This window comes from Coenobita brevimanus, chromosome 94 (genome assembly GCF_032717465.1).
Source record: "Coenobita brevimanus isolate Jiangsu-jjx chromosome 94, ASM3271746v2, whole genome shotgun sequence".
Classification (NCBI taxonomy): domain Eukaryota; kingdom Metazoa; phylum Arthropoda; class Malacostraca; order Decapoda; family Coenobitidae; genus Coenobita; species Coenobita brevimanus.
The window spans coordinates 8,726,955-8,740,443 of NC_137047.1; the positions used below are offsets into that span (position 1 = coordinate 8,726,955).

At 41.4% G+C, this 13,489-nt stretch overlaps 2 protein-coding genes across 2 annotated transcripts in view; one reads left to right on the forward strand and one right to left on the reverse strand.

Moving 5' to 3' along the window:
* LOC145412939 (heme transporter hrg1-A-like) overlaps window positions 1–2,270 on the forward strand; it is a 23,423-nt gene extending 21,153 nt beyond the window's left edge. The window contains exon 5 of the mRNA XM_080282752.1: window positions 2,148–2,270. The gene's annotated coding sequence lies outside the window, so the exon portion shown is untranslated. The remainder of the gene's footprint in view (window positions 1–2,147) is intronic.
* Window positions 1–13,489, reverse strand: part of dgt6 (dim gamma-tubulin 6) — a 37,131-nt gene that overhangs the window by 3,359 nt on the left and 20,283 nt on the right. Inside the window, exons 12-15 of the mRNA XM_080282814.1 lie at window positions 12,135–12,328; window positions 9,179–9,284; window positions 4,748–5,652; window positions 2,111–2,336 (exon numbers count right to left, since the gene is read on the reverse strand). Coding sequence (XP_080138940.1) covers window positions 2,111–2,336; window positions 4,748–5,652; window positions 9,179–9,284; window positions 12,135–12,328 — 1,431 coding nt within the window. The remainder of the gene's footprint in view (window positions 1–2,110; window positions 2,337–4,747; window positions 5,653–9,178; window positions 9,285–12,134; window positions 12,329–13,489) is intronic.

A 13,489-nucleotide genomic window follows, 5' to 3' on the forward strand; every position in this document is an offset into this window, starting at 1 on the left:
TTACATACATCCAGTTTGGGTAATAGGTAATTTGTCCCTTGTGATAATGCAATGACATTACCACATGCAATTACTTAGGCTTCATATGAGGACAACTATGTAAAGGTGTGGTAAAGATTACCAGTATGTAATTCTGAATACATGATGCAGGCTAGTAAAGTTTTTTGCACAGTTTCTAGAATGCATATGCCACGTATTCTAGAAACTATGGAAAAAACTTTACTAGCCTGCATCATGTACTGTATTCAGAATTACATACTGGTAATCTTTACCACACCTTTACGTAGTTGTCCTCACGTGAAGCCTAAGTAACTTCATGTGGTAATGTCACTGCTTTATCACAAGGAAATAATTACCTCTTATCCCAAACTGAAGTGTGTACATTTATGTGAAGCTACAGAACATGGTGAATGTTTTTGGCATACCCGATAGAGCCAGGATTCCGAGGCCTGAATGATGGGTGAATGGAAGCGTGGCCCATGGATTGGGCAAATTTGGGCTGTCTGGACATTGCTACTCCTCACCCTGCCCTAGGGTGGGAAAGGAGGTCCAGATGATGATGATGATTCTAGAATACTTAATGATGACAAGTGTGAGGTTGTCATCATCATCAGTTTGCCTCTTTTTCCCAGTCACAGGTGGGGTGAGGTAGGGTTCAGAATGGAAGGAAAAACATTATAAAGGAAAACTAATCAACATCAAGCCTGATGAAAATGGTCCACAATCTCATTTACTCAGCATTCAAGCCTCTGAGATCCTGATCCCACCTCACTGGTATAATGATTCACAAATACTGTGTGTGCTTCATATTATTACCTATCAGACAGAATCAATCTGACAACTATGAAGTTGAAAATGGGGGTGTCAAATCCTCATCATGCACCCATCCATACAAAATTCATTCAACCAACTCAATCCCTTGTCAGTTCCCTAGCCTCATCAACCTCCATACACTGATTTTTCACATGTTTACCATATCCATCCACCATCCTGGTTCATTAAGCTTCCTCCCACCTTCTAACTTACATATACAATTATCATGCATCCTCACTCAGACTTCATTAGGACGGTCAAGTACATGAGTGGTACAGCTCATGTCACGACGAATACAGAATAATTCATTTCATAATCATCATCACAATCTTCATCCACCTGCCTTGCTTTCCAACCCAAAGGTGAGGTGAGGTAAGGTTCAGTGATGATGATTGTTCCTGGTATTATCATATTAAAAAAAAATATATATAATATATATATATATATATATATATATATATATATATATATATATATATATATATATATATGATTTGTTGCATTTACTTAACCTTATATCTACAGCTTTTCTCAAGTATTGCACTCATGGTACCAAAGGTTTGCTAATTATCAGAAAGACTGAATTACTGACTGCTACTCTTATAAACATCAATGTGAAATCTCTATAGTCCCTAAAGACTCAAGTAGTCTCCAGGTGGTGCAAATATGTAATGTAATGGCAAGCTCATGATAAACATAAATGGAAATATAAGAATTAATACAATATATGTAATGTTGTAGCAATGGCCTGCAAAATTACTTTTTCTCCTCACTAATATTGTACAGTATCTTACACACAAAAGTGATAATACAGGACTGCACCCTTGTAATATGCAAAATAATCAAGGAAATGGACAACAATGTCATACAGAAGGACTTAATTTACATGTTTTTTGGTTCCGTCTTCACAATCTTCATTATTATCATGTACTTTACTTTTATAATCAAAACCAAGTAAAGCAACACTGCACTCACTACAGTTCAACTTGCTAGGGACATTACCATGCAGACCAACTGGCCTCAACAGAGCTTGTCAGTGTGACTGCATATTAAAGCAGAAGATATGAGGCAGGTGGACTAGATTAAGCAGGATGGCATGAGGTGACAGTGGGTCGCTGGGTAGTCAGAATAGTACACTCACTTTAGACTGCCATTACACAATCGATGATAGGACCATGGTGATTGTTTTAATCATAGCTACATCCTAAGAAAAAATGACAGGAACACCACCAACAATAGTTATGCATGTGCTGCTAATATTTTTCATCTTGGATCCTATGATGTTTAAAAAACTCACCTCTGCGTATTTCTGATATAACCTGGTCTTGCTGCAGAAGTGCCTGCAATGACTCCCCATACAAAATGGAATCTCCCAGAGTGTCAAATACAGAGTTGTCGGGCAATAGTAACGACCTGTATGGCTCAGGGGCATTCAACAGCTCACGAACCTCATCTGGATCACAAGCAAACATCTCTTCTGCATCTTCCTGAGAAATATGAAAGTCGAATGTACTAAATGCTAATTAAATCTGGAGCTCAACAGAAGCTACCAATCACAGTCACTACATTTAACCTTTTATAATAATTAAAAGAAAAAAAAAAAAAGTTACTGAATTAAGCAAGGCTACTGACAAAAGGGTAAATGATGTGTGGGGAAAAAAAAAAAAAAAAAAAAAAAAAAAAAAAAAAATCATTCATTCATCATCAAATCCTACAGTGCCCAAAGAGGAATGTACGAGCCCAGGGCTAGGCAAGTTGGTCTTGATATTTTAGATGAGAGTGACCAGCCTCACTCATCCCTGAGTGGCACTACACGAACAATAAACCCCAACCACCACTTTGATATGATATAAACCTACACAGGCTCAATCCGACTGGGGCACCTTAATTACCCACTAAACCACCAGGCGCCATAATTTGGTTATGTGGTTACCACACAGCATAGTAAATGGTTTCTTGGTGTACAGGAAACCATTTGATTTGTCACTCAGTGTAGAGTCATCCATAGGTAGAAGGAAGGGGAAAGAATGAAAGAAAGAAAGACAGAAGAGGGAGTGTAAAGTCACCCATAGGCAGAAGGATGAGGAAAGAATGAAGGAAAGAAAGACAGAATAGGATGGAAGGAAGTGAGGAAAGGGCAGACATCCGAGAGCAGCACTACACTGAGTGAGTGGATGGTGGGTACCCCCACCTACCACCAAAAAAAAGTCTACACAGCACAATTTTGCCTAATCCAAAGGGCCACGCTTCCATTCACTCACCGTTCAAGCCCCCGGAATCCAGGCTCTATTGAAAGGGGGGGGGGGTCCGGGGATTTGAATGGTGAGTGAATGGAAGCATGGCCCATTGGACTGGGCAAAATTGGGCTGTCTGGATGTTGCTATTCCTCACCCTGCCCTAGGGTGGGAAAGAAGATCTGGATAATGATGATGATGTTGAAAGATGAGGAAGTAAAAGAAGTTATCATTAACATCACCATCTCAATGCTTATACTGTCATTACCAAAACCATCCCAACTATTATTACCACCAACAAAGATGGGGTGAGGCAGGACCCAGAAACAGAAAAATACAGTATAAGTGGGTGATAGAAGGCATGGAAGGCCAAGATGATTTGATGTAGTTCATCATCATCATCATCTGGACCTCCTTTCCCACCCTAAGGCAGGGTGAGGAGTAGCAATGTCCAGACAGCCCAAATTTGCCTAATCCAATGGGCCATGCTTCCATTCACTCATCATTCAAGCCCCCAGAGTGCTGGCTCCATCAGATACACCAAAAACATTCACCACGTTCTGTAGCTTCACATAAACGTATCCGATAGAGTCAATCCAGACGCTGCCACGTTAAAAAGGGGTGCCAAATCCCTGATCATGTACTTCTCCTCACAACATTCATCTAGCTAGCTCAATCTCCTGTCAGTTCCCTAGCCTCACTGACTTCCAAACCTCTCTTCCTCTTACACTCATCCACCATATCTCTCCAACTTCTTCTTGGCCTACCTCGCCTCTTCCCTCCTTCAAATTCGCTCAAATATACATTTTCCACCACTCTATTGTTATCCATTCTCTCCATATGACCATACCATCTCAGTACACTCTCATCGATTCTGGTGTCCACCGACTTCCTCACTCCACATCTTTCACGAATCACATTATTTCGTACCCTACCCACCCTCTTGTACTCCACATGCATTCCTCAGCAGTCCCATCTCCACTGCTCTTATTCTTGACGTTTCATTTTCATGCCACTCCATAGTCTCACATCCATATGTTAAAGTTGGCACTAACACTCCTTCATGTAAGCCTCATGCAGCTGCAACACTCAAGCGTCTGTTTCTTATCAAGCCCTTCATTGCACCAGCTACTTTTCTTCCTTGTGTCACTCTACTTTCCACTTCTTTTGCACATTTTCCTCTCTCTTCTATCACTGTACCCAGGTATTTGAACTCTTTCACCAATTGCAGTCTCTCTCCATCCCCCCATTAAAGGAGGAATCTAGTACTTGATATTTGCATCTCTGTTCACTTACTTTTGTTCTTCAGCTTCAACTACCATAGCTTGCATTCTCTTTTATTTTCTTAACTACATCAATTCCATTCACTGTGAAAACAATGAACGGGATTGATGTAGTTAAGAAAATAAAAGAGCATGCAAGGTATGGCAGTTGCAGCTGAAGAACAAAAGTTGAAGGGTAGAAATGGATGGAAGAGTGAACGGAGATGCAAACATCAATTAATGCATCTCCCCTTTAACTTGGCAACTTACAGAATGCTCTCTACTCATCAGGTTATGAAAGTAACACAATTAATGAAACACAATGAAGGGTGTGAAGTCAAGAACTTCACAGGCTTGAATTAAAAGTGCATCCATGTATGAACCGTTTAACTATAAAGTAAGTCATACAAATTACACTTCTATTCTGATATCTCTTACCTTGACAGTGCTTTCAACTAGGGTACTGTCACCTTCACTTTCCTCTATGACGATCTGCCCTTTAGCTATTGATTTGAAGTATTTATCTATAGTGTCTCCATTCACAAGTTCTTCAACAGATAAACCTGTATTTTCATCACCTGACTGATTCATCTTCCTGGACTCTTGGATTTCAGTATTTCCACATTCATTCCTGATAACATCCAATGTCTTTTCAGACTGTTTGATACTTTTCTTATTTTCAACATAAGACAGAAATTTATTTTTTGACAATGATTCCTTGCCATTCTTTTGTACTGGTGGTAGTTGCTGCAGTTTCAGCTGTTTTAGTTGCTCAAAAAGTATGTTAACTTTGGCCCTAGGATTATAACTGTCTTCATTTACAAAGCCATTGCCATGATATTCAGAAAATTTAGGACCAGCAGAATTACTGTCTGTGTTAAAGCCCAACTCATTGTATATACTCTGGACTTTGGAGGCCATTGGTGAGGCACTCTTAACAGGTTCTTGTGTGAGGAAAACCATTCTCGGTAGGAAATCCTGGTATTTTTCACTCCCTTGCTCTTCTTTATCCAAGGGTGATTCTGAATTCTGTTGTTCTGCAGGAGATAATTTCACCTGGTCAATACTAATCCTATTCGGTGACAAGTCCCCATCATATGTAACTGGGCCACATGGGGTTGCATCAATCAACCTGGCTAAACGAGGATGTGTGAAGGAATTTCGTCTAACAGTCTTCTCTAGAGAGAGCACTCCAGGACTTGGCAGTGGCGTGAGTGACTGTCTAGGGGTAGCTCTCAGAGATTTTGCTTGGTTCTTTTGAACTGCAGAATGACGATGTGGAGTAATATTCATCATTTCCACTGTTTCAAGTAATGTGTCCTCCAATGTCATCTCAAGACACCCTGCAAAGAATTTATAACACATTTAATTATATATGTTCTGTCAAAGCCAAGACTATATAGAGAAAGTATGGCAGCATTAACTGAAACAAAAAGACCTAGTAATATCATATACCGATAGGAGGTTAGTGAGGGATGTTAAAGTTATAGGAAGTGAGGAGTGTGTGCAGCAGCACAAACTATTGATTTGTGATATGGTGCTTAAAGAACAAATGATGAAAAAGAGGACTTATGTACCTAGGAGGAAAATATGGAAGCTGAAAAACCAAGTAGTAAGGGATGCCTTCTATAGCGAGTTGAGGAGAGTGGTGGCTGAACAGGGAGCTGTAGACAGAGGCGTTAATGAACAGTACAGAGCCCTCAAGAACAATTTCTTGAGAGTTACTGATGTAACATGCGGCTGGACAAGAGGACCACCAAGACATAAAGTAACTTGGTGGTGGGATGAGGGTGGGGAAGCTGCAATTAAGGAGAAAAGAAGGCTTTTCCGGGAATGGAAGAAGGGTGGTAGCAAAGAGGAATATTTGGCTGCCAAGCGTAGGGCTAGGAGAGAGGTATACAGGGCAAAGTCTGAGTCACAAAGACAATTACTTGATAACCTAAATCATGGGGAAAGGAAAAATATATTTAGGGTGGCAGGTCAGGTGAAGAGGGATAATCGGGATATCATAGGTGAGCAGTGTGTGAAGAATGATGAAGGAAGGGTAGTGGTGAACAGTGAGGATATTAAAGATGCATGGAGAAAGCATTATAACCGGTTGTTGAATGAGGAGTTTGACTGGGACAGGGAAGGTTTGGAGCCAGAAGTTTCCAGTGTCTGGCCCTTGGCCTTTGATTGATACTGCTACTGTGAGTGAGGCAATAGGCAGGATGAGGGTGGGGAAGGCAGCAGGTGTGTCTGGGTTGACTGCCGAAATGTTGAAGGCCTCAGGCGATATAGGGGTGAGTTTAGTCACTGACCTGATAAATAGGATTATTTATGAGTGTGTTGTCCCAGATGACTGGCTGAAGAGTGTAATTGTAAATGTGTATAAAGGGAAGGGTGATGCCCTGGAAAGAGGGAATTATAGAGGTATAAAGCTTTTAGATCAGATAATGAAGGTGATGGAGAGAGTTTTAGAAGGTATGATTAGAGAAAGAGTGAATATTGATGAGATGCAGTTTGGGTTTATGCCAGGTAAGGGGACCACTGATGCCATATTCATTGTTCGACAGCTTCAGGAAAAATATATTGGTAGGAGAAGGGATCTTTATTTTGTTTTTGTTGATTTGGAAAAGGCCTTTGACAGAGTCCCTAGAGAGGTGGTGAAGTGGGCAATGAGAAAGCTTGGCTTGGAGGAGTGGCTGGTTAGGGTGGTTATGGCCATGTATGTGGGTGCTCACACCCAGGTGAGAGTGAATGGAGATTTGAGTGATGAGTTTTCCGTGAATGTTGGTGTGCATCAGGGGTCAGTCTTGAGTCCCATGTTGTTTATCATGGTACCTGAAGCCCTTTCACGTGACTTTAGAAACGGACTCCCGTGGGAGTTGTTGTATGCTGATGATTTGGTGTTGATTGCAGAGAATGAAAGGGAGGCGGAGGAAAGGTTTAGGAAGTGGAGAGATGGTATGGGGCAAAAGGGTTTAAGGGTAAATGCAGATAAAACAAAAGTGATGATATCTAGGGTTGGTGGCGGTACTGTCAAAGACGAGGGAGAGTGGCCATGTGCAGTTTGCCACAAGGGCGTGGGAAGTAATTCCATCTTGTGCGGTGTGTGTGATAAATGGGTGCATAAGAGATGTAGTGGTATCAGAGGTAGACTGCGAGATAATGCTGATTTTATGTGTACAGCGTGCCGGGGTGAGCAGGTGGAGATCGTCAGGCGTGAAAGAATTGAACTTGCTGGTGAATCTCTTGAGTGTGTGGAAGAGTTTTGTTATTTAGGAGACATGTTGTGTGCTGGAGGTGGGGCTGGAGCTAGCTCTGTGGCTAGGGTGAGAAGTGGTTGGAAGAAGTTCAGGGAGCTCTTGCCTCTCCTGACATTGAGGGGGCTCTCCCTACGTGCTAAGGGGTCTTTGTATGCAGCGTGTGTTAGGAGTGTAATGCTGTATGGCAGTGAGACCTGGGCAGTGAAGGAGGAAGACATTCGCCGGCTCAGACGTACAGAAATGACAATGATTAGGTGGATGTGCAGTGCGTCCCTGTGTCCAAGGCCTGGAGGGGCTGGGTTTACAATGGAAGAGTTGAGAGGTAGGATGGGACTGGAGTGTATTGGTGTTGTGATGAGGAGAGGTAGATTTAGGTGGTTTGGACATGTGGAGAGGATGGGGGATGATAGTTGGGTGAGGAAGGTGAGAAGTGTTAATATTGGGGGTGGGGTTATGAGGGGTAGACCGAGAAAGACATGGGACGAGGTCATTAAGTGTGACCTTAGGGTTAAGGGACTGAACAGGGAGGCTGCAATGGATCGTGCAGCATGGAGAGCCGCCATTAGGTGACCAAGGCCGACACATGCAAGCATGTTGGAGCCTTTAAAAACGAAAACGAAAACGAAAACGTACATACATATATATCTATCCATCCATCCATTCATCATCCAATCCTACATTGCCCCATGAGAAGCATAGGAGCCCGGGGCTAGGCAAGTTGGTCCTGACATCTGAGATCAAAGTGACCAGCCTCACTCATCCCGAGTGGCATTACGTGAGCAATAAACCCCAACCACCCCTTGAATATAAACCTACACCGGCTCAATCCGATTGGAGCGCCGTAATTAGGGTACCCACTAAACCATCAGGCTATCTATCTATCTATATAATATATAAGTTCAGGTATACCCCCATTATGCAATCCCCCTTTATGTGATACCCCACCTTAGCGATGTAAAATAGTAACACCCTTCCCCGCCTAAAGATGGCCAGTCCCCAGTTACGCGATGGGTTTTGTTTCTTTTGACAGATTTTTATGATATTTTTGACTTAAATTTTGTGTTTAGGTTGATTTATAAACTGTTTTTTGGCTTAAATTAATGTGTTTTAGTCACAGATGGAGTGAACACTCATTTTTGGGTACAGTTTACTATGTCTGATTTTTTTCCAGACTTATTTTTAATGATTTTCAAATTTTATTTTTAGGTTTAGGTGAGCTAGAAACTGCTTTTAGGCTTAGTTTAGCATGTTTTAAAGTTATTTGGGGATAAAAAAAACTTATTTTTGGACTCATTTGGGTGGGTTTTGAACTTAGATAAGGAGAGAAATCCCAACGCCCCCAAACATATCCCAATATTTTCTACGTTATCCCCATTTAACAATACCCCGGCTCAACGATGGGTTTTCCCAAACACACCTCGTTGTTATAGCGGATACGACCTATATATATAAAATTATCAACTTTACCTTTTATGCACTATTACCAGATCCCCATAACTGCATGAGTGGAGGTCCTACTGAACCCCCTAATGTTGGTGGTAACCAACCACTAACTACCTGGATCTTATGCCATTTCCTCATTATATATATTCAGTAACCGTATCCTGGCAACAGAACAGACCTGAGTCATGAGTTGACGTACTTTGGCTGCCCTTCTGCCAAATCTGTGTGGTAAGGAGTTCTGCGGTGCCACTGTCATCATCTTCATTTGCCACAATACTTGTAAGCTGAGGAGATGCAAAAAGAGTTATAGCTACAGTTTTGTTTTCAATGGACACTGTTCATTCTAAATGCTGTAGTACATATCATACATACATACATCATCTAATCCTGTTGCCCCATGAGGAACGTAGGAGCCCAGGGCTAGGCAAGTTGGGCCTGACATTTAAGATGAGAGTGACCAGCCTCACACATTCCTGAGTGGCATTATATGAGCAATAAACCCCAACCATCCCTTGGATATAAACCCACACAGAATCAATTCGGCTGGAATGCCTTAACCCTTTAACCGCGGGTATTGTTTTGGTCTGACTGTCCTCTCCCGCGGGGGTTTCAGCCAAATGTAAACAAACCTTTAAACCTTAATAACTCTGCACAGAATAAAGCTAGAGAAAAAAATAAGGTACCATTAGAAAGTACTAACCTTCAGCTTTCCATTGATGTAGGTTTCATGACTTTGTTGACTTTCACAGGACGGGCAGTGCCGTTAGAAGTGAGGGGTGTAAAATCACTATTTTTCGCTCACACATCATTACCTTCGCTCATACACCATTACCAAATGCCAACCTCATTCTGATAATAATACTATAAACATATATGAACACTGCACATACGATAAACACCCACTCTGTGTTCACTGAGGCAGGTAAAAGGCACTGTAATTACCTGCACTTCACTGCCACATCAGCGGTGTTGTAATCACTATTTTTCGCTCACACACCATTACCAAATGCCAACCTCATTCTGATAATAATACTATAAACATATATGAACACTGCACATACGATAAACACCCACTCTGTGTTCACTGAGGCAGGTAAAAGGCACTATAATTGCCTGCACTTCACTGCCACATCAGCGGTGTTGTAATCACTATTTTTCGCTCACACACCATTACCAAATGCCAATCACATTCTGATAATAATACTATAAACATATATGAACACTGCACATACGATAAACACCCACTCTGTGTTCACTGAGACAGGTAAAAGGCACTGTAATTGCCTGCACTTCACTGCCACATCAACATGTGTTGTCACTCACACAGCTGGACAGATACTGATGCGCGCTTGGTCAGGGGTGGGGTGGGGGGCCCAGGGGGTGGGAGGTGGGGCCCCAGGGGGGGGAAGAGGGAGGTGGGGGTCGGCTGGAGTGAAAGAACTTAATAGCTACTCTCCCTTGAAACAATTGGCGCACGGAAAAAACGCGGAGTATTCAAAATATTCACAAACATTCGAGAATGACACCCGCGGTTTGGTCCAGTTTTTGCAACGTCATTCTGGAATGACACCCGCGGTTAAAGGGTTAATTACCCACTAAACCACCAAGTGTCATAGTTTGGTTATATGGTTACCGCCCAGAGTGGTAAATGGTTTCCTGGTGTACAAGAAGCCATTTGGCTCAACACTCAGTGTAGACTCGCCCACAGACAGAAGGAAGAAGAAAGAAAGACAGAAGAGGAAGGAAGGAAAAGAGGGAAGGAAGACAGGAAAGGGCAGTCACCTGAGAACATTACTACTTTGAGTGAATGGATGGTGAGTGCCCCACCTACCATGCAAACATAATTTCATCTATAATCCTCAACTCTTTTTATTTCAAATTAATGATCGGCAATTTTAATAAGAAAATTCCACAGCCTGTAGGCAAGACATAGAGATAGAGAGAGAGAGAGAGGGGGGGATATGCCAGGTACTTTAACCTACAGAGTCATAAGATACCATCATAATACTACATCATCATCATCATCATCATCATCATCACCATCATCTGGACCTCCTTTCCCACCCAAGGGCAGGGCGAGGAGTAGCAATGTCCACACAGCCCAAATCTGCCCACTCCAATGGGCCACACATTCATTCACTCATCATTCAAGCCCCCAGAATCCTGGTTCTATATGATATGCCAAAAAATCACCACGTTCTGTAGCTTCACATAAATGTAGCTGATAAAGTCAATCTGGATGCCGTCACATTAAAAAGGGGTGCCAAATCCCTGAACATGCACTTCTCACAATATTCATCCAGCCAGCTCGATAATACTATTTCCATCCATCCACCATCCAATCCTACATTGCTCCATGAGGAGCATAGGAGCCTGGGGTTAGGCAGTTGGTTCCGACATTTAAGATGAGAGTGAAAGACATAGTAATATGCTGTAGCACACACTTCTGTGGTGCATTATAAAAGTAATTCACTTCTAATTTTGACTTCTCTGTTTAGCTATCATTCAGTACCATACTGTGATACCATCAGCTTTGGAACAAAAAATTTCCACTTTGAAAATGAGTATCACACCACTTTACTGGATGTGTTTAAACTAACATCAACCTCTGGATATATAATTTAATAATTCAATACCTGAGTAGCATTTACATTAAAAATGTTATTCTGGATTATACTAGATGGTTTTATTCAACTGCAGCAAGCCCCAGCAACAGTGAAGACCTGGGTTAGAATAATGATGAATCTACCTATTGTCCAACACCCAATCTCCAAATCAATCCAGGGTGGCAGTGACAACAATATTTCTTAGCCTCTCTCTGGCAACACTACTCCCTCCCTCAAACACTTGTCAACTTCAGACTTCCACCACATTGTTTTTCTCTCCCCTTTTCCCTTTTAGCTTAACTTCTACTCACTCTCAATCAACCATTTTCTCCTCTCACTCTCCTTTGAACTTTATTTCTATTCACTCCCAATCAACCTTTCATTTCCCTTGCACCTGCGCAAACCTCAGTACAATTCTTTTAACTATAACTATCATGTCCACCTTCATCCCCACTGTCTACATGCTCATTCATTTGCCTGCAATAACTGCTGTGTGTATATATTCATACATAAAAAGAGTTTACATACCTTCTCCAGCAAAGCATGATTAAAATCTGAATCATCTGTGTTGATAGCCTTGATCCTCTCACTGGTGACTTCTAAACTGGCTTCCATCGACAACGTCATATCTTTCTTCTTAACATCAACAGCTGATACATAATCTGACAATTCCTCTCTTCTTTTACTTGAGGGTTTCTTAAGGGGGATTCTTGTCTTTGGTTCTGTTGATGTTTATAGTACTAAACTAAGTAAAAAATTACAAAATTATATATCAACTGTGCTCAGTGGATGCCAGACTACCACTCACCCAAGGAGGAAGTACCCTAAGAATGATGTATGGCTATAAGATGGGAAACCTGTCATACAATTATTACTATTAGACAGGAAAGTCAATTACAAGTACAAAATCTAAGTCCTAGGTGAGAGTCTTAAACTATTACAAGTTGTATTTCATATCTCATATTTATTATTTTCAGTTTTATGCAGGGCTCTTGCTAACTGCCGATGGTTGCAAGCCATTTGGCTCCTAAGGTTTCAGATTTACGAGACAAATAAACTTTTAGTGACCAAACTGACTACTAGCCGAAATATTTTACGAGCAGTAAATATATTTATTTATTTACACATTGTGATGATTAGAATCACATAATGAAGTTTTAAACATTGACAATGGCGACAAAGAAAGAATAATCGATCACAACATCCTTTTTTTGTTCATTTAAGTGAGATCTACTTATTCTGTAGTTTACTGGGTTTTGAAGTGGATGCATTTTCTCCTCACTAAAAGGTGACTTGCATGTAAAATTTGTTCGCCGAAGGGAAAAAATACTGGCATCTGCAAGCTGTGGCTCGCCAAACAAGAGCCCTGTTATGGCAAGATGGCATCATTATTCTCTGGCAAGGTGAACTCATATCTCTCTAGGAGGGGCAGTTTCTTTTAAATGAATACATGAAGGAGACTTATGAAACATGTTGTTTGAAAATTCTGCACTGCTGAGGTAGCTATTGCTTTTATGTAGCGTAGTGTCTGGTGGTGATGGTTATTCATTCATTCAATCATCAAAAATCCTGTGTTGCCCCATGAGAAGCGCAGCAGCCCAGGGCTAGGCAAGTTGGTCCTGACATTTAAGATGAGAGTGACCAGCCTCACTCATCCCTGATTGGCATTACATGAGCAATAAACCCCAACCACCTCTTGGATATAAACCTGCACCGGCTCAATCCGATTGGAGCACCGTAATAACTCACTAACCCACCATGTGCCAAAAATTTGGTTATATGGTTACCACTCAGTGTAGTAAATGGTTTCCACGTGTTCAGGAAGAACATAATAATTTATTTATTCTGAACAGTGTATGTAAATCTGATTCACGACCTGATGT